Below are 18990 nucleotides of genomic sequence, written 5' to 3'. Positions count from 1 at the left end.
ACTTTTTTGAGAAGGATTCAAACCTTTCGTTTATATTTGGCAGCATTTTATAACATGTATAAACAATGATGTCCCTTTATAGCTCGTCAGTTCCCCGTCTGGAATGCAGGCATATCGTGGAAGATCGTACTACCCGCAGACTCAGCAAATTATCATTAATCCACTCACGCCTTTGCGCAGACTTCCTCTTGAAATTCGACTTACATGTCCTGTTCTTTGCAAATGTCCAGAGTCTAGGATGTTACTGTAGCCAGAAGGTTTGGTTGTTCAATATTCCGACTCACGAAACCTAACACCACACGGTGGGGAGGGAACGAAGTGTAGGACTACAGTAAGGCATACACTGGGCGGGGTTGCATACGCTAAGCACTAAGTAGCATCTGCGCATACGGCTCATTGGATCCTATTTAGTTTGGTCCTATTGCATTTCTTCCACAGCGCCGGCCACCAACCAATTACATTAGAATAGGAAGGTATGCAAATCATGCGGGCGCATCTTCAGGACTATAGCACATAGTCGAGTGAACAACCTTTTCCTGCTATTTCTGGAGCATGACCTGACCCGACTGGGCCTGGACACTTTTCTGCAGCGAAGCGCTAATCTCAAACGAGTGGGGCTGCATAACCTCCAAACAAGGTCCTAACTCATAATTCTCTTCGCTGCCGGGGAAGTTCGTTTGGGGATCACAAAATTCCATCCAACATTCTTTCGGCTTTTTAAGAAATAAGGGGCTCCTATGTTTCTTGGTCAGAATCTAGATAGTATTCCAGCTAGGAGGGTTCCCTGGTGGCCGACATACACCTATTCAGGCAGTCCTTGTGACCATATAGCCAATATTTTTCCGCCTACTGTCTGGGGAGGATCACTGTACAACGCGGTGAACCGCATAAGCGTGAGTTCAGCCTACGGGATATTATCGGGTGAGGTAGTAGATCCAACATCGCGTGAATGATAACCATGGCTCTTCAAACGAATGAGGCGCACTGTTTCTACCAGAGAAGGAGGGCAATTTCGGCCGATCTGACTAAGAACGTCTAAAAAGCTACTAGGACGGAGTTGTACAGGTGATGATATCAACGCTGGGATCATTTCGGAAGAGGGCGTTGGACCCATATACTGATATTTTGTATTGAGAGATGGGCCAAACGAAAACGCGGATACAGTTCCCTAAGGCGCATGACACGAAGCATTTGCATCGCTTCTAATTGGACGAGTCCCTCGTTATCGGACCCGATAATCTCGTGGAAGAGACGCTGAGATTGGAAGTAAATGGCGCGCGGTAAACGCAACAATAGATCGGGTACATGAAATGCTCCAGGAACTAGATCGAGCCCCGGTAATGCCGCGGGGATATAAGTGGATAAAGTGATTTTAGTGGGTAAGGAATCCCCCACTCTGTGCCAACCTGCGTCTTTCAAGATTTCCACCTCCATTTGTAATAAAATGTCCTCTGCAATTCAAGTCCCCAAGCACGTTGCTATAATATTCCATATTTCCATTTTATTTCATTTAGTCCTTTTTTCAATAACTCACGTGCAGCCACCCAGAATGCATTCATTAATTCTTTCATTAAGACCGTAGACAACAAGACCAAGAACAATTTTAATTAAAAAAAGCCCAATAGAAACCATTCTGCCATGAATTCACTTCAATTAAATTCAACTCACCAATTCAGATCCAACCACATTTTCCTGTCCCACTCTTTGATTTGTTTAGTCGATGCATAAATTTCAGACCATTTTTTAAGATGTCTTTATAATTTAAATTGTCTTCTCCCTAAGACACCCGCACAATACAACAGAACTGGCAAGAATAACAAGGTCTTATACTAAAGATATTTCTGCGGAATTCCAACAATGCTTGGCATAAATGGAATCCGGAATTAATTGGATTGGGACAAGCGACAACACTATCTATTGGGATAACAATTAGCTCAATGGAGCTCTTTAAGAACATCATCAATTTTATAAAGATTTGTTCGGAAGTGAAGGAGGTGTCGGAGTTTGGGTCGCATTAAAGGATTCAGTGGATAGACACTAATCATGGTTAATAGTGATTGCAGGATTAAGGCCACAATTTATAATAGAATAAGCTGTTCAGATACTTGACATCTAGTTCCGCTTTAAGCTGGAAGATGGAATGCAGAAATTTTCAAGTGTGATGAAGACGAAAAGTTGAAAAATATCTGAATCTCTTATATTACGGGGAAAAAGAAAGTTTCGCAAACTAACTTCCCACATATAAATAGTGAAGAATAGCCAAGAACCAGCTACAGAATTCGATCCTTTGCAATGGAGCCGTTAGTTTTGAAAGCAATCTTTTCGAGATTCTGCAGCAATAAAGTCGTCAGAACTTTCTAACAAATGTGCGGTCAGTAGACTATCCAGTTACTTAAACAGACTATTCGGTTTTGGGAGTTTAAATGCACTTTTCCTACTTTTTTGCTAGAAGAGATGGTTCTTCCGGTGGCCGGCTAGCTTCCGACTGTAAAATTGGACCTTGGGGAGAAGATGTATGTGAATCAATTTAAATTTGCGCTGGAGCCAGATAATCCTTTAATACTTCCTAGATACACTTTCATGTATATTATGTACATGTACATATATATCCTTTGTGGATTAGCCCGTGCAAGTATATGTGGATTAAGAAGATAAATGCACCACGACACAAACATTAGAAATGACTCAACATCTTAGAAACATACAGAAATGAGAAACCATTTGAAACCCATTTGAAGCTATTTATTAATTCCCATCTAAAAATTCTGCGGAACAACACAATTTGTGATTCAAATCTATAAATTGCACCGCGGCTTTGTTATGCCGGTCGTTTATTTAATGAAGGCTTAATGAGCACTATACACTTAAAAAGCACAAATGTTTCACTATCTCCTTTATGATATTATAGCCCACATATGATGCGATATTTGTCGATAGACAACATGCATACAAGAGAATATACTTTTTCTTCGGCACCACATGTTAGCGTGACGAAACAATAATCATAAAATTGTTCATAATTCTTTAATGACGCAACAATAGGACACACCTTGTAGCAATGAATAGTAAATTACCGCGATCTGCTATGCTTTGAATGGGACTTGTTACGTAGGCGCTTTGCGAATCATAGGTTTCGCATTTACCAGTATCTTTTCTTGCAAAGTTGATTTACATATTTAAATTAACAAATCATTTGACATAGCCAATCTGAACGGCAATAATTCAAAATGCTGCTTTTGAAAGATAATAGAACGTCAGTAAACAACAGGTTAGGGAGGTAAGAGTCTGTGAATCTCAAGTACTTTCAGGGGACAGAATAATATTATCGTTAAATTGGATTGAATTCGTGCTTATACGTCAATGGAATGCGCCATACTCTGTTTTTACTAGAAGATGAATTGCACTAGTGAGTAGGGACAGGGGAAAGACTGCCTTGGTACACATCACTTTTTGGGAATAGTGATATTGTAAACTAATATCACGAACATTACCTTTCATCACTCTAACCGTACATGTGATGTTATATCACCAACATCACATATTAAACTCTTCAAAGTGATATTTCCCCTGCACTTAGCACACTGGCACCCTAAAAAGTACGGCAGCGCAAAGCAGGTAAGAATGAAAAATGAACCTTTCATGTAATAATGGCTAAAAAATAAAAATTTTCATATGCAAGATAAAAGATATTTTCAAATGCAAAGAACAGAGAATCATGGTTATTACAAATGAGCAATATTTATCACTTAGAAGTATATATATTTTCCATGACATTACAAAGAATATTTATAGTTGAAAGTTATAACACATCGTCAAACTCGCAACCGGTAGTCGGGAGTTCGATGATGCTTGGTGATATCTCGCAATGTGACACCACATCCGCACGGACATTATAAAACATTACTTAGTAATACCACCATCAATTCTCTACTGGCTGGTAATGTGGTCGTATTGCGATGTTGTGATATTTGATGATATTTGGATATGGGCCCGGCGATGGAAATGTGATATTACACTTTTCACTGACAATGTCGTCTGGAAAGAGCTTCTGACGAAAGCCGTCCCACCTTTCGCAAGTGAAAAAGGTGTGTGCAGCGTTGTCCGCCACTCCATTGTAGAATAAACAATCAGGAGATTCCCAATCCTGTGCAGGTAATATTAAAAACGTCCGATAAACAGACGCCACTCCGAAAGCTCCCCGTCCCAGCACTTGAGCAAGGACGGGGTCGACGAATCTCCTTGTCACGGGCATCAGCCTATACCTCCGCGCCATAGAGCAGAACGGACTACGTTGCCCCCATAAGAAGACGTCTCCCAGTAGATATAGGGCCCAATACTCTTCATTAGCCGACTCAAGGCCGAGACTCCAGCTGAAGTCCTTTTCGTTGTTACTTTGATTTGCTCGAAGAAGGTCATCTTCGAGTGAAGCATTAAACTAAGGTATTTAACCGCTGGTTTTGACTCTATAGTCAACTCTGGACGGAGGGTCGGGATTCTGTTTCTGGGCAAGATGGATACTTCGGTTTTTTTCCAGCACAAGGCTGAAATGATGAGCAGTCATCCATCCGCTTACTTGTAACATCAATATGCCAAGTCTGCTTTGCGCCTGTTCAACAGGGCGTCCGGCAACAGGTGCCGCAACGTCGTTTGCATAACCGAACAGGTGCGACTCTTCGGGCATACGAGTCTCAGCAGACTATCCTAGGAACCTGTGCTCTAGGATCCCTGTGCTACTCCCGACGTGATTTCCATCCTCCTCTGGCCCTCTAGCGTCTCATAGAGCAGGGAGCGGTCTTTCAGATAATCCCTCAATATCCATTAAAGATAGCTTGGCACGTGGAATGAGTTTTCTAATGTGTCTAGCATATCTTAATTCAAGGCATTTCTGACTCAAGCGTTATGAGGAGCACTATCCGTCTAGGCCGGCGGCTGTGTGCGTGCCTCAGCTCGCTGAACCGCATTTACGACCTCCATAATAACAATAAGTCGAGATGCCATGAAACTGCGTCCCTATTTCGGTATTGCTTGCTGATTAACACTAGATCAGCATTTAACTTCGCAACGAGCTGCGCTAGTAACTGGTGAGCGGTTGCATTCCGGTGCATATTAATTTGAAAAATGCAGATCATACCATTCGCGTCTTAGCCTTTCCACTTCCGCCCTAAAGATTGGACACCGTCCCGAGCCCGCAGTGTGTGATATTACACTTTACGACTATATTACTTTTATGATATTACATACGACACCTGCACATCTCTACTTATGAATCTTGAAACACACTCCCAATTTAAAACCCTTTTGGCTGACATTGTCTTCAAAATTTCAGAATTGAAAGTACCACACTGTACTTTAAACTTTGGGTTATCACAAATCCTGTCTTATACCTATCAGTTCAACAATCGTGTTCTGTAGTAACTTATATCTAAAAAGGATGATGACACTGGCGACGTAGAGTACGGTCGCCTATTGTGTTCTTGGTTTCTTGTCGAAGCATTGATTCAAGGTTTTCCTGGAATAATCTTTCCAAAGGCGTTAAGCAGCTTTCACGAAACCTGCTTTGCAAAATTATCTTAGACGAATAGCAACTTCCAGTGTATGTACATATTTCGACTTTGCAATTTCGGTATCTGAATAATGCGCCGAGCTGCATTTTCCTCTTTTCTCTCCTTTCACTTGCTATTTCATGGAGCTCAGAATTAAGGTTTCTTTTGTCGCCTAGGGAGGAGCGTACCATTTTTTTTGTGATCGGTGTAGACTGAACTCCTCATCTCCTTTTCTTTAGTATTTTTCCCATTCATAAGGATGGTCGACTCATCTTGATCGATTGTGCCATATTGCTCGGTTATAGGCCTGATCTGGATGGAGTTGAGAGGCTCTCAAGTCACTATTCAACCTATCAAGCTGTCATCGTTCGGTCTTTTGGTCCCATACACCTTAATACTCAGACCAAACGTAACAAGTGAATTCTTGCTGACGCGAACTACATCTCCATACCAACGAGGACGCCTCCCTTGCAATTTCTGGACGGTCGGTTCAATCCAATATCGATCGAGGATACCTTTATTTTGAATGTAATACCACGATGCAACCCGAAATTGTTGTGTCCATTACCGCGATGTGCCGTTCATTTTCTTCGATAGTCAGCTGCCTCCCGTAGATTTGTTACTTCTACTCGTATGGAACTCCTGGGAATCTTTCCCAGGTAGTGGATGAAGGAGATGGTCATAAAGATTTCAAAGAAGGGTACATGTCTTAAATGTGATAATTGCAGGGGTATCTACGTATCTATTAACGGTGATATTCTTTTACTGGCTCGTCCGGAGGAATCCAATAGAAACACGACACCTTTCTTCAAACACCTTGACCACGCTGATGATAGCTGCTTGCTCTCTTACCGCATCATGGACCTTGTCCAAACAGCTCTGAATTTGGAAAGAAAGGAAAGTAGAGTAGGCAGCGTGCTTTCTGTGGTGGCATTATCAGTCCTAGATCGGCTTCCCTGCCTTGTCTAAAATTTGGAAATGCAGTAGTCTCAACATAAAGATCAAGATACAAACGAAGAACTCGATCGGTGCACAGGCCTGGCATCCGTACGAAACGTCATCGAAAGGCGGTGGATAAGTCACACATTTAGCAGGGGCGACGATTGCATTGTTGGCATCGCCATGCGGTGGAATCCACCCTCCCTAGAAAATTCTGAAATCGATTTGAAACAGTCTGCAGCAATATAATTGTCGCCCTTCCTTAACGTGAGCTCTGTCACTGCCATTTTCGCCTTCTGACCAACACGTCCACAAGCATCTGACCTGTGCACAGGTGAAGTTTTTCGTTTGAAATAGTATCAGAGCAGCGCGAAGAGGTTGAGTAAACCATCTTCAGTAAATTTGGTCAAAAGAGACAACTTTGATCGATGATAACTTTGTTAGTAATAGGTCGATTCGCACCAAACTGAGTAATACTATGCTCTTTATTAGAGCCAACATTACTGCAATTGATGATTGCAGAATAAACTTAAGGGGGTTTCTAGCCAATTTAAACAGATATCATTATGGAGAGTATAAGTAGCAGCTCCGTGATTTTTTCGAGTCTTCTGATTGAGTAGTTTCTGAGAACGGGTCAGTGAAAGAAATTGTAACTTTCCAGTTCCTGCCTTCCTCCTCTTGCATCGGATGTCAAAAATTAGACGAACTTTCGAAAGTGTCTTTCATTTGATACCCTACATGACTATATTCAGGGAAAAAAATACCACCTTCCTTTTGCTTATATGAGCACCTCCTTCCTTAAACTCATCGGAGAACCATGTTACTACATGCGAGGGGATTCCCACATACTACCATCAAATTTGGAATCAATAGGAGTAATCGTTTCTGAGAAAACAGACAAATATAGAGACAGACAGCATTATTTTAATAAGGTTTTGCTTCACACAAGACCTTTAAAACCTAAAACTCATTATGATTATCGAATGAATAACTTCCAAACCATGATGTTTCGAAAAAAGGTGACGGCTCTTCATTCGCCTACGTATGTGCCTTTCATCTGCAAGATCAGCTACTCTAATTTGCAGAATAAATATTGGAGTGACATACAATATGCTACGGAACTTACCATTTGTTGTTGATTTTTTGGTTTCTTTATTAAATCAGGTACTTTGAACGTTGTTACAGCTTCGATAACGTCTGCTAAGAGTAATCCATCACGACAATCTGTCGAGAGATCCGTGACCTTCTTCTTCGATCGGACTCTCTCCAGATAATAGTTCGCCCAATCGGTGTAGATCTGTAATAGAAAAAAATCTGCTAAGAAAAAGTCAGTAAAAGGTAAATGAATTGAAGTCGGTCGACTCTACTAGGGAAGTCAGCTCATTTAGTAGTGGATGAGGATGACGAGGAAGTAATGGCCATAATCCTCCAATAATTGATAAAGGCCTTCGATGAACTGATAAGGCAAGCGAGATGAGTTAGGTTAAAGGTTAAAGAAAATAAAACAGAACTCAATATCCAAAGAGAAAACCTGCCAACTGGACAAGATACTAAAATGAAGCACCAACAAATCAAACAAAATTGACGCAGACTGGTGTCAAGGGGCCAAGGTAGGGAACAAATGTATAAGGGATGGAATTCAAACTGGTATCCTGCAACATACAGACTGGACGACGAAACACTCGGCAGAATGACCTACGAACTTAGTCCCTTAACTATCAGGGTGGGTGCAGAAATGTTGACAAGTTCTGGAAACGATATAACATGCCCACACCTGGTAACAATGTACCCTTCCAAGGATGCAATGAGAGGACAGATGAGCTTCTAAGTTTCATAATAGCGCGAAATGAGGGTCTACGTACACAACTTAGAGGGGTTAGAAACAAAAAAGAGGGCAAAAGAAAACTGCTCATGAAATGCACGATCTGCCACAAAACAGTATGCAGGTCTTTTGGGATACCCTTTTGATAAACCAAGAGTTTGATTCATTCTTAAATCCACTCATAAATATTATATAAAAACAGATCTTTCTGGGATCCTCACCTTTGATCCCGTAGTAACTACCCAGGTTGCAGTGGAAGCGGCAGAACCAATAGTAAAGAGATCGTGGGGCTGAAATACTTCACAGGAGATTACACCTGGACCCCACGAGAGCGAATCGGCAAACTGGTGAAGGAATACGAGAGTAAGTCACAACCACTACTTCTCGGCAGAAATGCTCTCGCACATAATGAAATTGGGGTAAGTAGATGCACAACATTACCACGTCCCTTGTCACTCGATTTTACTCTAATTTTTCCATTTTCTCACCTCGCCTCTCTGCTCTCCCGGAAAGAGGTTCCAGCTGCAGGCTGTTCTAGGAGTCAATGGTCAGGTGCATAACGAAATTTGAGTAAGTGGAGACACAACATCACTAAGTCTCTAGCCATCCTCTATAATTTCATTTTTCAATTCTCTCCCCTCTCTTCTCTCTCGGCAAAAAGGAGAGGTGCTGCTGCTGGCATCCAAACAAGAAGCCGTGGCTGTCGATGGCAGTACAGCAGTTTGCAGTGACAGCTGAAAACAACAGCGACAACTTTCAAAAACAAGGCGGCAGAGGGATTAGCGGACCACTCTATAAACCATTGTCTTTGAGGTTCCCTAAGAAGCGATGCAAATGCAAATGCCAGCTGCCCGAAGCCGAAGAAGCGGAAATCAGACGGAGCTCATCAGAGGGTTGCCCACATTTTGAATTAATTACGAAAAATTATCGCCTAGCTAAATTTGCAGAAGCTCTGACAACAAGCAACACCTGAAGATTCAGAACTGCAACGGTCAGCAGACTCACTGTCAAGCTCTTCAATGTTGTAACCAGGAGTAAATTACGACTGGCACTGGCGGGTGGCATATTCTAGCCCCTTCTGGTGGGAGAGTGGTGGATTAGCGTTAAGGCCAAGCTGTCGTAGCTGGTTATTGCTGCTAGCAAGGTAAACTGGGAGGACATATCGTCTGCTTCGGTAGCTTCCAGCACATCATAGCATGCGAGGACCATTTGTCCAGGGATTTACGCAGTTCGTGCGTGACTGAAATCACTAACGCCTAGGAGGGCGTGCTGCTGAGGACTATCCTATACCACTAGATTCCCAGAAGATCTGTTAGACAAGCCGTCCCAATCCGTGCGCCTGCAAAATCTCAAGATCCACATGGACTACCAAGTGATGACCAATTGTTTCGTTGCTTGCAGAGATTTATCACTTGAGGATGATTATCATCAGTATGTCTACTGCAAAGCCAAATTGACAGAGACCACTCTTCGAAGGTAATCAACATGGCTAAGTGGTTGTTACATTGCATGCAATAAACCTTAGCTATCTTGCTGGATATAGAAGCACCATTTAGCAACGCCAATACCAAGGATTCTTTACAATGGATAGCGTCTATTTTAAGAGCCAGAATAACCCAATGTGATCTAGGAGGTAGGCTTTTGACCAGAGCTGTGGGTATAGGTGCAAATGTAGAAAGGGTTATGTAGAGGCACCAGACCATAGGGGTCCTGAAATACTGTTTTGTCGAAGCTACAGAGAAGAGGGAGGCAAACTCAGGCACTTCCTTTGCGATTGCTCAGATCCAACTAGAGCCAGGCTGTGGACGGTAGACAAAAATTTATCCTGCAACGAGTTGCTATACCTTGCGAATGCCACAAGTTGGCTTCGAAGGTCTGCGTCTGTTGGAGACTGAATCCCTTGTCCTTCGGACAGAATTCGCGGTCTTAAAAGTTTGTGGTATCACAGCGGCGCCCCGCAGGGTAGCCATCCTTCTCATTGCAAAGGAAAGGTGAAGAATATTTTAATTAGCCGAAACAAAATTAAACTCGACAAAGAACCCTTCAATTTAACCTTCTCACCGGTTTAGTCAATAAATACCACTCTCAGCAAATGCCATATGCAAAGAGACCCTTCAATAAGTAAAGTCTCCAAAAATCAAACAATTACAGATGCTCACTTCCAATCCAGCAATTATCAGCCACTAATGGACCGCAACTGAATAGCCCGCATTCTGCTTCCACTAAACCATCCTCTCCACTACCTTCTAATTGTAATGCATTATTTGCGCCTGATCCATCTTTTAAAACACGCTGGATGTAATCATCTTTTAATTGACCCAGATAGCGTGAAGTCGGCAGCTGGAACTTGGCAAACAGCAGAGAATAGAAAGCACCATCTGCTGTTCATTACAACGGAAGCCGTGAAAGCATTTCTAAACTCGTTACCTCTCGCATTGCATACTGCCCTCCATTAGGGTTACATTGGTGAAGCGCTTCAGATGAGTGTGGCTTAAAGAGAGGGATGGCGTTTGGGAATGTTCTTTTTTGCATTTTTGAAATTCAGATTCCAATTAATAAATAAATGGATGTTCTACTATATCCAGTTCAGTAGGAAAGGATATTTTTCAAATCACAGGGCCGAACTGCAAAGTGTGTCTCTTTAAGATAAGCCTTTGTAACTATCGAGACCGGACCAACAAATATGAAGTGTGATAACTTTAAAATGGGGAGGAAGTATACTTTCGAAGAAACTAACTGCTGCCTCCATCTTTTTCTCGTGCAAGGCATCCCTTAATTACACAGGATAGAGGGCAGTTTGAAACATTCCATCATTCACCACGAGAAGCGTTTCTTCCAGTAAATTTAACAAACGACTCGCACCTCCTTAACCCCATAAAAGACACTTCAAAACCGGATAGAAGAGCCCTTTCAACCCTAATAACAGCACAGGAGCATCGAGTTTCTAAGCACGCTTCCACCCAATAGACTTTCTCGTTACTTCGCGATGCACTTGTTACGCTCAGTGAAATTTCAGGATAATGAGTTTTTTGATTTACGTCCGCTTTTGTTTGGTTTTCAGTAAGCATTTCCAGTCAGTGATGGACTCGAGACACAAAAAAAGGAGAACCGCCACCAAAACAGAAATGAGTTTACTCCGTTTTACACAAAAGGATCCAAACTTTGCATTAAGTTTAAAAGCTGGAAACGAAGCTATAAAAAATGGATTTTCACCGCTCAAGGATATTCGAAAACTGTCGGGTGAAGTTATTATTTTTTTCAGTGGCAGTGAGAAGTGAGCATACAAAGTGAAATGGGGTTAAGCAATTTTCCCGGGAAATTTATGACTTTTCCCGTGCCCAAGGGAACGTTTGAAAGTGATGGCCCGGTAACGCCGGATCGATCAATATGTTAGTTTCAACGCAAGTTATTTGGTGGGAAGTGCTGCGTGGACGATGTTTTCGGTGCTGAATTTTAATCTTTTGAAGTGCTTCATCAATAGGCCAAGTGGAACTTGTGAATTTTGTATTGAGTAATTGATTAGTTGGTTTTTATGAGCAAAAGGACTCGGGTGGCTATCATAAAATTTATTGGATGGCGATGGGGTTGTTTTTGGCACTTGTGGAAATTCAAGATGATAAAAAATTAAAGCTAGAAAACCAAGAAATGATAAAGTAGAAGCTAAGGACTAGTCCCTGGAGCACTTAATCGAAGTCTGCCTCGCTAGAGGCAGCTATCAAATCGAAAAATTTCAGGGTCGTAACTAGTAATTTCCTGATGAAGGGGGGAAACTCCAACCAGCAAATATTTTTGAAATCTAAACAGGACTACACCACCACGAAGGACCTTTTCATGAAGAACAAGGCGAATGCCTTCACGTAAACTCGAAATTTCAAAAAAACATTTCCCTTATTATTCGTGGCCAACGAGTCGGTCATGCAGTGCCTGGCTGCCACCTGCAATATCGCTGCCACAAATATGACACATGGGCTAGGCAAGTGTTCCAAAATGGCAGACGAAAGTCTCAAGTGCGGAAACTGTGGGGCAAATGACCACCCCCCCTCCCCTCCCTTTCGAAAATGCCCCAACTTCGTCAAAGTGATGCCCACACAAATGGGCACCTCCTTCTCGTACCAACCCAATCCCATCCAGTAGACCGAGTGTGATTTTAACAACTTCTAACGAAGCCATCCCCGTTCTCTGAACTTTCGCTGAGCATTCCCGGGAGTTCCACGTGATATCAAATTTTATAGTCGGGTGGGCTCGAATTGTTCCTAAGTCAATACAATCCCCAAATTGTGTTCCTGGGTGAAACTAGACTGCACTATCGATACAAATCCACCTTTCCAAATTTCTAACTATACGGCACAGACAGACACAATCCAATATTTACCACCGCGTACTTTGCTGGAAGCACGGCGATACCGGTCTCCAACAAATTCCTGGTAACACTCTTTCTTCCTACTAATGCCCTTAAATCCCTAAAGGTTATCATTACTTGGATCAAAACCACCTTCGGCTGCATATACGTTGTTTCTCTTTACTGTCTCAATCAACTTTTAGATACAAGCCACCTATACATCTCCAAATCCTTTTACGTAGACTAAACCCGCCCAGCGGGCAAGTCATGATCTCTGATTTTACGGAGCTCTGGTTGGACTCTTACATCAATGATAATGGTCACAAACTGCACCGCTGGTTGACCACATATCCCGCTACATTACAAACAATGTTAGGAGCAGCCACTCATACCTCGGCTACTTTCTGATAAGCAGCAACGTCAGCGTAAATCCCAATCCAAACACCGCCTCTTTCTTTGAAGCCGTACCTGGCACCAATGACCACGACGCCATCTTCCCGATCGTTAAAGAGTTTCCAACGATACCATTGACATTGCAGCTCGTCAATATACTGAAGCAATTTAAAGGGCTGTGTAACGAATTCGTACCAACAACCTCTCTAAACTTCCGTAACCTTATCTCGCTTCTGGAAAATATCCTTCAACACATCCACTACAAGAAAACTTCACGGCGGAGCCTATTTAGGAATAGATATTCTCCTTTCTCAAAAAGGAGATCCATGATATCGTCACCTGAATGCCTGGAAGGATCTTCACCCTGTATACTAACCTTCAATATTAATCTAAACTCAAACATGTACAGAGCGAGTCAGGCAAACGCCGCGATTTGGCAAAACTGCCAGCCGTATCAGCATCCTTCCACAAATTATATCTCCTCCCGAAAAACAAACGACCTATTTCGTCAACTCCCGCCATTCTCCACATGCATGACCAACAGAAGATGAGTTCAATGCGTCAATTAACTTCTTTCTACTCTCAAACAGTCAGCCTGATTGGAGTTACTGATTCAACCCCGCCAAATAACTTTACTAAGTCCAAGATGGTGAAAATGTTCACAAAGCAGAGCACGAGCAAAAAGTCGACCAGACTTGGCAAAATCCCTTCGATAATTCTTCCCCTGTCCCTTCCCGTCAACATTATTCAACCGTTGCTTGCTGAACACTCATTTCCCCTCGAGCTCACACCCGCCCCAAAGAAAAAAGAAAATCATCTTCCGGACAACCGAAGCCCTATTTCTATTCTTTCAAATTCTCGCAAAATCTTCAAGCGGACCATCAAGTTAATGAAGGATTAGCACTTTGATAGAAGTAACTCTATTCCAGACTTTCAGTTCGCCAGCCGAACAGGTCATTCGGTTCCTTGTCCTCCTTAATCGCAAGATACGTACGTTAACCCGTTTCCTTCACATAAGTAAAGAATCGTTTATGAGCCAAACTACACTTCCTTCCGAACCTCTGTAAACTGGCTTTTTTATAGCTCCAAGTACAAGTTCAGCAGCATATGTCCTCTCATTACACCAATCTAGCTGGAACACCACTAGGCTCAGTCCCGTTCACAATCTTTTTCCTACTCTTTAAAGCGGATATCCGGATACCTGCTTCTACATCCCCTCCTATCAAGATCCTTCAGTATGTTGATGACCTTATCGGCGGGACACGTCTGAATTCATAATTGGATGAGCTTTACCGATACTTAACTAAGTGGAAACTAGAACTCAACCGAAATTTCGCACCTAGCCCATCACATCAGGACCCTCCCAATAACCCACAACAAATCCTCCAGACTTAAACGATAAACAGAGTTCATGGTACAACACCGCCAGTAGGTTGGCCAACAGGTTCGCCCAAAATTCCTTCTCCCTCCAACTAACCCTCCCTTCCACGAATCAAAACTTTCTATCTTTCTAGGTTCTAACATGCTATCCTACATCGGCCCCTTCGTGGTAAACAAAAACCTTCTTACCTAGTCCTACGGCATCAACACTCCTCTAGCCCTTTTAACCATCCCAGGCTTCAGTGACTTAGTGGTCAGTGGTGTAACGCGGGTCATCAACAGAACGGCTGCATAAAACCCAAACTAAACTCCTTCTAAACTATTCTATCACTAAATCGAAGCAACCTAACCAGCGACTCGCGGACAAACTGTTTGCCGTCTAAAGGAACAAATCTCTTCAAAGAGATTCCTTAAGTGCCTTAAGTTCGGACATTTCGCGAAGCCTGGACTAGCAGCATTAATCAATCTGATCGGGGCAGAAGGTATGAGGAGAAAGGCCATATTGACACGGAGTGCAATAGGAACCCCAAATCCGTATTGTGCAGATTAAAGAAGGGACGGGATATACGACATATTGCCGGAATTGCCAAATGCCCAGAGTTCAGGAAGGCTTTGATTGCAATGAGAAAATGACGTTTCTTCAAATAAACCTCAATCATTGCAGGATAGCTTACTTGAGCAGACCACGTAGGAATCTGAGATGGAAATTGCCATCAGAAGTGAGCCGTATAGAAACCATCACGGTGGCGTATGGACCACAGATTCAACACGTGAAGCGACGATATGGGCTTGCGGTCGACAAGCCATACAATGTACTGCTAGTCAGACAGCTAGTGGCTGGTTAGAAACCAAATGCAAAGGGGTACAATTCACTAGAAGCTGGGTATAGTTCTGGAAAACGAAGAAGACCACAAAATGGAATACTTTAAGGAGCTCTGTTGGAAAACGCACGTAAACCCGTGGGGGAGTGCCTATAGAATCGTGATTGGGCGATTTTGAGGCCGTTCATTTCCGCAGATTACGTGCCCTGCCCTCTTGTTAAAAAATCAGCCAAGGGTTATTCCCCTAGCAAGAGGAGGGCACTAAAAGCTTCCAGCGACCTCTGAATGTGATGCCAATACCACCAGTCAAAAGAAACGAGCTTCTGGAGATCTGTGACTCAATAGGCGAGAGTAAAGCCCCACGCCTGGACGGAGTATCGAATAAGGCCCTTAAGTTCATCGTGACATGTAGAGCAGCCATGTCTGTTGAGTTGTTCGAAGCTTGCATTTCTGAGGGAATATTTTCTGTAGAAGTTGGTCCTGCTACCTTAGGCTTGTAAATCTCCAGGTTAGTTATCGTGTTGTAGGCCTCCATGTCTTTTAGACACTATGGAGAAAATGTTGGAGCGCGTAACCTTGAATATTCACCCCCGGTTATTGGAAGACAACGAGGCCTTTCAGGTTGGCAGTATGGGTTCTGTAAAGCCAGACCAACCGTAGATGCCACCAAATTGGTTACTGGATTCGCCGAGAATGCACTTCACGGAAAGGGTAATTGCGTGGTATTAACCCTAGGCGGAAATCCATAGCAGCGATTGATGTTCCCACCTACCTCGCTGATATTCTCTATAGCATATTTAGAAAAAACGAGGTTCTAGTTGATACCACTGACGGACGGCAGGGACTCGTTGTCTCTGGTGGTGTCACACAGAGCGAGAGAGAGATTTTCTCTGTGCGGCAAGTGATGGAAAAACTGTTGAAATATGGACATCAGTTGTACCATATTTTCATTGATTTCAAGGCCGGCTATGACAGCATAGCCACGATAAAACTCTACACGGCCATGAGAGAATTCGATGTCCCGATGAAATTGATAAGACTGACTAGGCTGACCCTGACCAGTGTGCGAGGCCAAATAAAAGCAACAGGACCACTAAGACCGTTGCCTATGCCCTATCATGCATCCTCTCTAACGTAGTTCTGGAGAAAGTGATTCGCGATGTAGATGGCACGATCCTCTTGAAGTCCACCCAATTACTGGCCTTCGCTGACGATATTGATATTATGGGAAGAACAACCCAAGATGCACAGTCAACTTTTGTCCAGATCGAGCAGGCGGCGATTGGCGCGAGGTCTCCGGCTACACATTAATGAAGCAAGATGAAGTATATGGTGGCAACGTCAGCGTCAAAGAATCAAGAACCAGTAACATCGAATTGTACTGATCAAACGAAAACAGTAATGATAGGAGACTGCAACTTTGAGACCGTTGAAAATTTCTCTTATTTGGGGTGGAAAATAACAACCGATAACAGCTATGACGATGAAATCCGCGGACAGCAATTGGCAGCCAACAGACCCTATTTCAGCTTACAAAAACTGCTTCGCTCGAAACGTCTCACCATAGGGTCAAAGTGTTTACTGTACAAGACAATGATCTTAGGAGTCCTCATGTATTCCTCGGAGACCAGGGTTCCTAACAAGGAAAATTGCGAACTCTTGGCCGTGTTCGAGAGAAGAATCCTACGAAGAATTTTTGACAATCTACATGAGGTTAGATGAGCCTGGAAAGTCTATAAGGGCAATATCTATGGTAAAAAAAAAGACAAGGCAGACCCTGCCTGAGATGGAGCGTAGGACAGCATGCCAAATAGCTTTTAAGAATTTCGAATTGGTGGACTTCGGCACAAAACTGGGGTATCTGGAGTTCCTTATTAAGGCAGGTCTAGATCGGATACTGGTTGTTACGCCGTTGATGTTTAGAGGATGCTGAGTTATTCTTATGTACAATCATTATGAAGCAATTAGCGCTGCTAAAACCTGGTTAGAATGCGTTGAACTGACATTTGCGTGGGAAAAAATGGATGATGCGTGAGATACGAAGCTAAGTCTTAAAGAAGACGTGCAGTATGCTTGTGACAAAGGACCTACAGCAAGTATGGCCTTGACAGAAATAATGCTGAACGTGGGAAAGCCGCAGTGTACTTCCAGGCTACTTATGGCGAGGGTGATAGACTAGATTCTGCTTTATGCTTATGCAATCCGCTTAGACTGAGTTCGGTCTATAGGAGGACAGACCTAAGTGTATGTATTGCTTTCAGAACCGTCTCAGATGAGGCAGCATTCGCATCTCGGGAATGAAGTTAGTCTCTCTTTTGTCAGAGACGAAGAACGCCGAAAGGGAGAGATCTGTAAATAGATGATAGGAGCGGGAAGAGTACTTGGGCGGAAGGATCGGTGGACACACATGGTGATCCCTACCATCTAACAGTGGCAGCATGATTCATTATAATCTCACCCAGTTTCTTACGGAGTATGGAGGCTATCTCCAGTTCCTTTATAGGTTTCAATTGGACAATTTACCCAATTGGAGGGGGTTGGGTGAAAATCTTATGCTTTGGCGTCTTCAGACCAGAATGTTTTGAACATTTCCACCTCCTTAAAAAAGCAGAAAGTCAGACAGACAGTAAACCTGTTTGAATAAGGTTTCGTTTTCAGAAAGCATATATCCAACTAGGTCTTCTACGAAGCTTCTAAAGCAGTGTTCAGTGTCTCGGGATTGAGATCAGTGATGACAACCACTTCCGACAAATTCCCTTTCCTACTAAAGTGGTCCTTACCCAAGCCTGTCCCCAACTCTATTTTAGAATTGCTGGAAAGAACGATTGGAGGTTTTTGTAGTTTTCCCACAGGTAGCGATTCATCTGCAAACAACAACTGCAAAGATTATTAGGGTAAGTTCCAAAGTTTTAACCTTAAATTAAGGTTTTTGGTAAGGTTTCTGTTAGGTTTAGTATCTTTTAAATTGTGATGTCCATATTTGTTAATCAAAAATGTGTTAAAAATGTTTAAAAACTTAAATAATAAACAAACCTTTGCATAGTCATAAATTGAAACTGAAGCGACATTTTCATTTGATCCTTGGGCGCCTACGCAGCCGCCCAACATTCCTTCCCCTTGATCCAATTTAATCGAAATTTTGTTTAGATTGATGCTATTATAACGACAAGCATAAAAATAAGAACCACCTTCGATACTCCACACGAAAACATTTTTTCCGATGTATTCTCCTTCTGTCTCGTCTCACACCAAAATGAGGAAAGCTCTTTTCCGGAAATTCCGAATTCTAAAAGCAAACTGAAAGTAATCACGTTTTATGAACCGTCTCCAAAAAAAGAGAAGAAAATATCCAAATGCAGACAGTGGTAATGTGTTGAAAATTACTTTGGGCGAAAAGAATTCAATTTAGATAAATGGGTTCCGGGGATTCACTCGATAAGTAAGTAGCTCCTGAGAATCTCTAAACATTTGCTTACTGACAAGGAAGCAGTAGGAACAATACAACTATAAAATTTCATTTAGTTCTTCCATGCTTAAGAGTTGATCTCCAGGCTCTTCCGTCATAAGGCTTACTGCAGAGTGTACAGACGGAACTTTCACTTTCAAAAATATCCAATTTTCCTGCTCAAGCCAACAAAATCCACCACCCAACCGTTGCTAATTTATGATACGGAAGAAGATGGACTACAGAGGGTGTTTGCAAAATTGAAAAAGATCAATAGATATGGTTCGGTAATACCACGACGAGGGGCT

The 18990-nt window shown here is 42.6% G+C and overlaps 1 protein-coding gene across 4 annotated transcripts in view; it reads right to left on the bottom strand.

The window, feature by feature from the left end:
* LOC119651713 (protein sickie) overlaps positions 1-18990 on the bottom strand; it is a 467977-nt gene that overhangs the window by 361029 nt on the left and 87958 nt on the right. For 3 of the 4 annotated variants that reach the window (XM_038055427.1, XM_038055428.1, XM_038055430.1), the window contains exons 2-3: positions 18271-18534; positions 7609-7779 (exon numbers count right to left, since the gene is read on the bottom strand). In XM_038055427.1, coding sequence (XP_037911355.1) covers positions 7609-7779; positions 18271-18345 — 246 coding nt within the window. In that variant the 5' untranslated portion in view covers positions 18346-18534. The remainder of the gene's footprint in view (positions 1-7608; positions 7780-18270; positions 18535-18990) is intronic. The other variant, XM_038055429.1, reaches the window with a different exon arrangement.

This window comes from Hermetia illucens, chromosome 3, assembly GCF_905115235.1.
Source record: "Hermetia illucens chromosome 3, iHerIll2.2.curated.20191125, whole genome shotgun sequence".
Lineage (NCBI taxonomy): Eukaryota > Metazoa > Arthropoda > Insecta > Diptera > Stratiomyidae > Hermetia > Hermetia illucens.
Note: the sequence above shows the minus strand (reverse complement) of the source record. Positions and strands in the feature narration are given on the sequence as shown.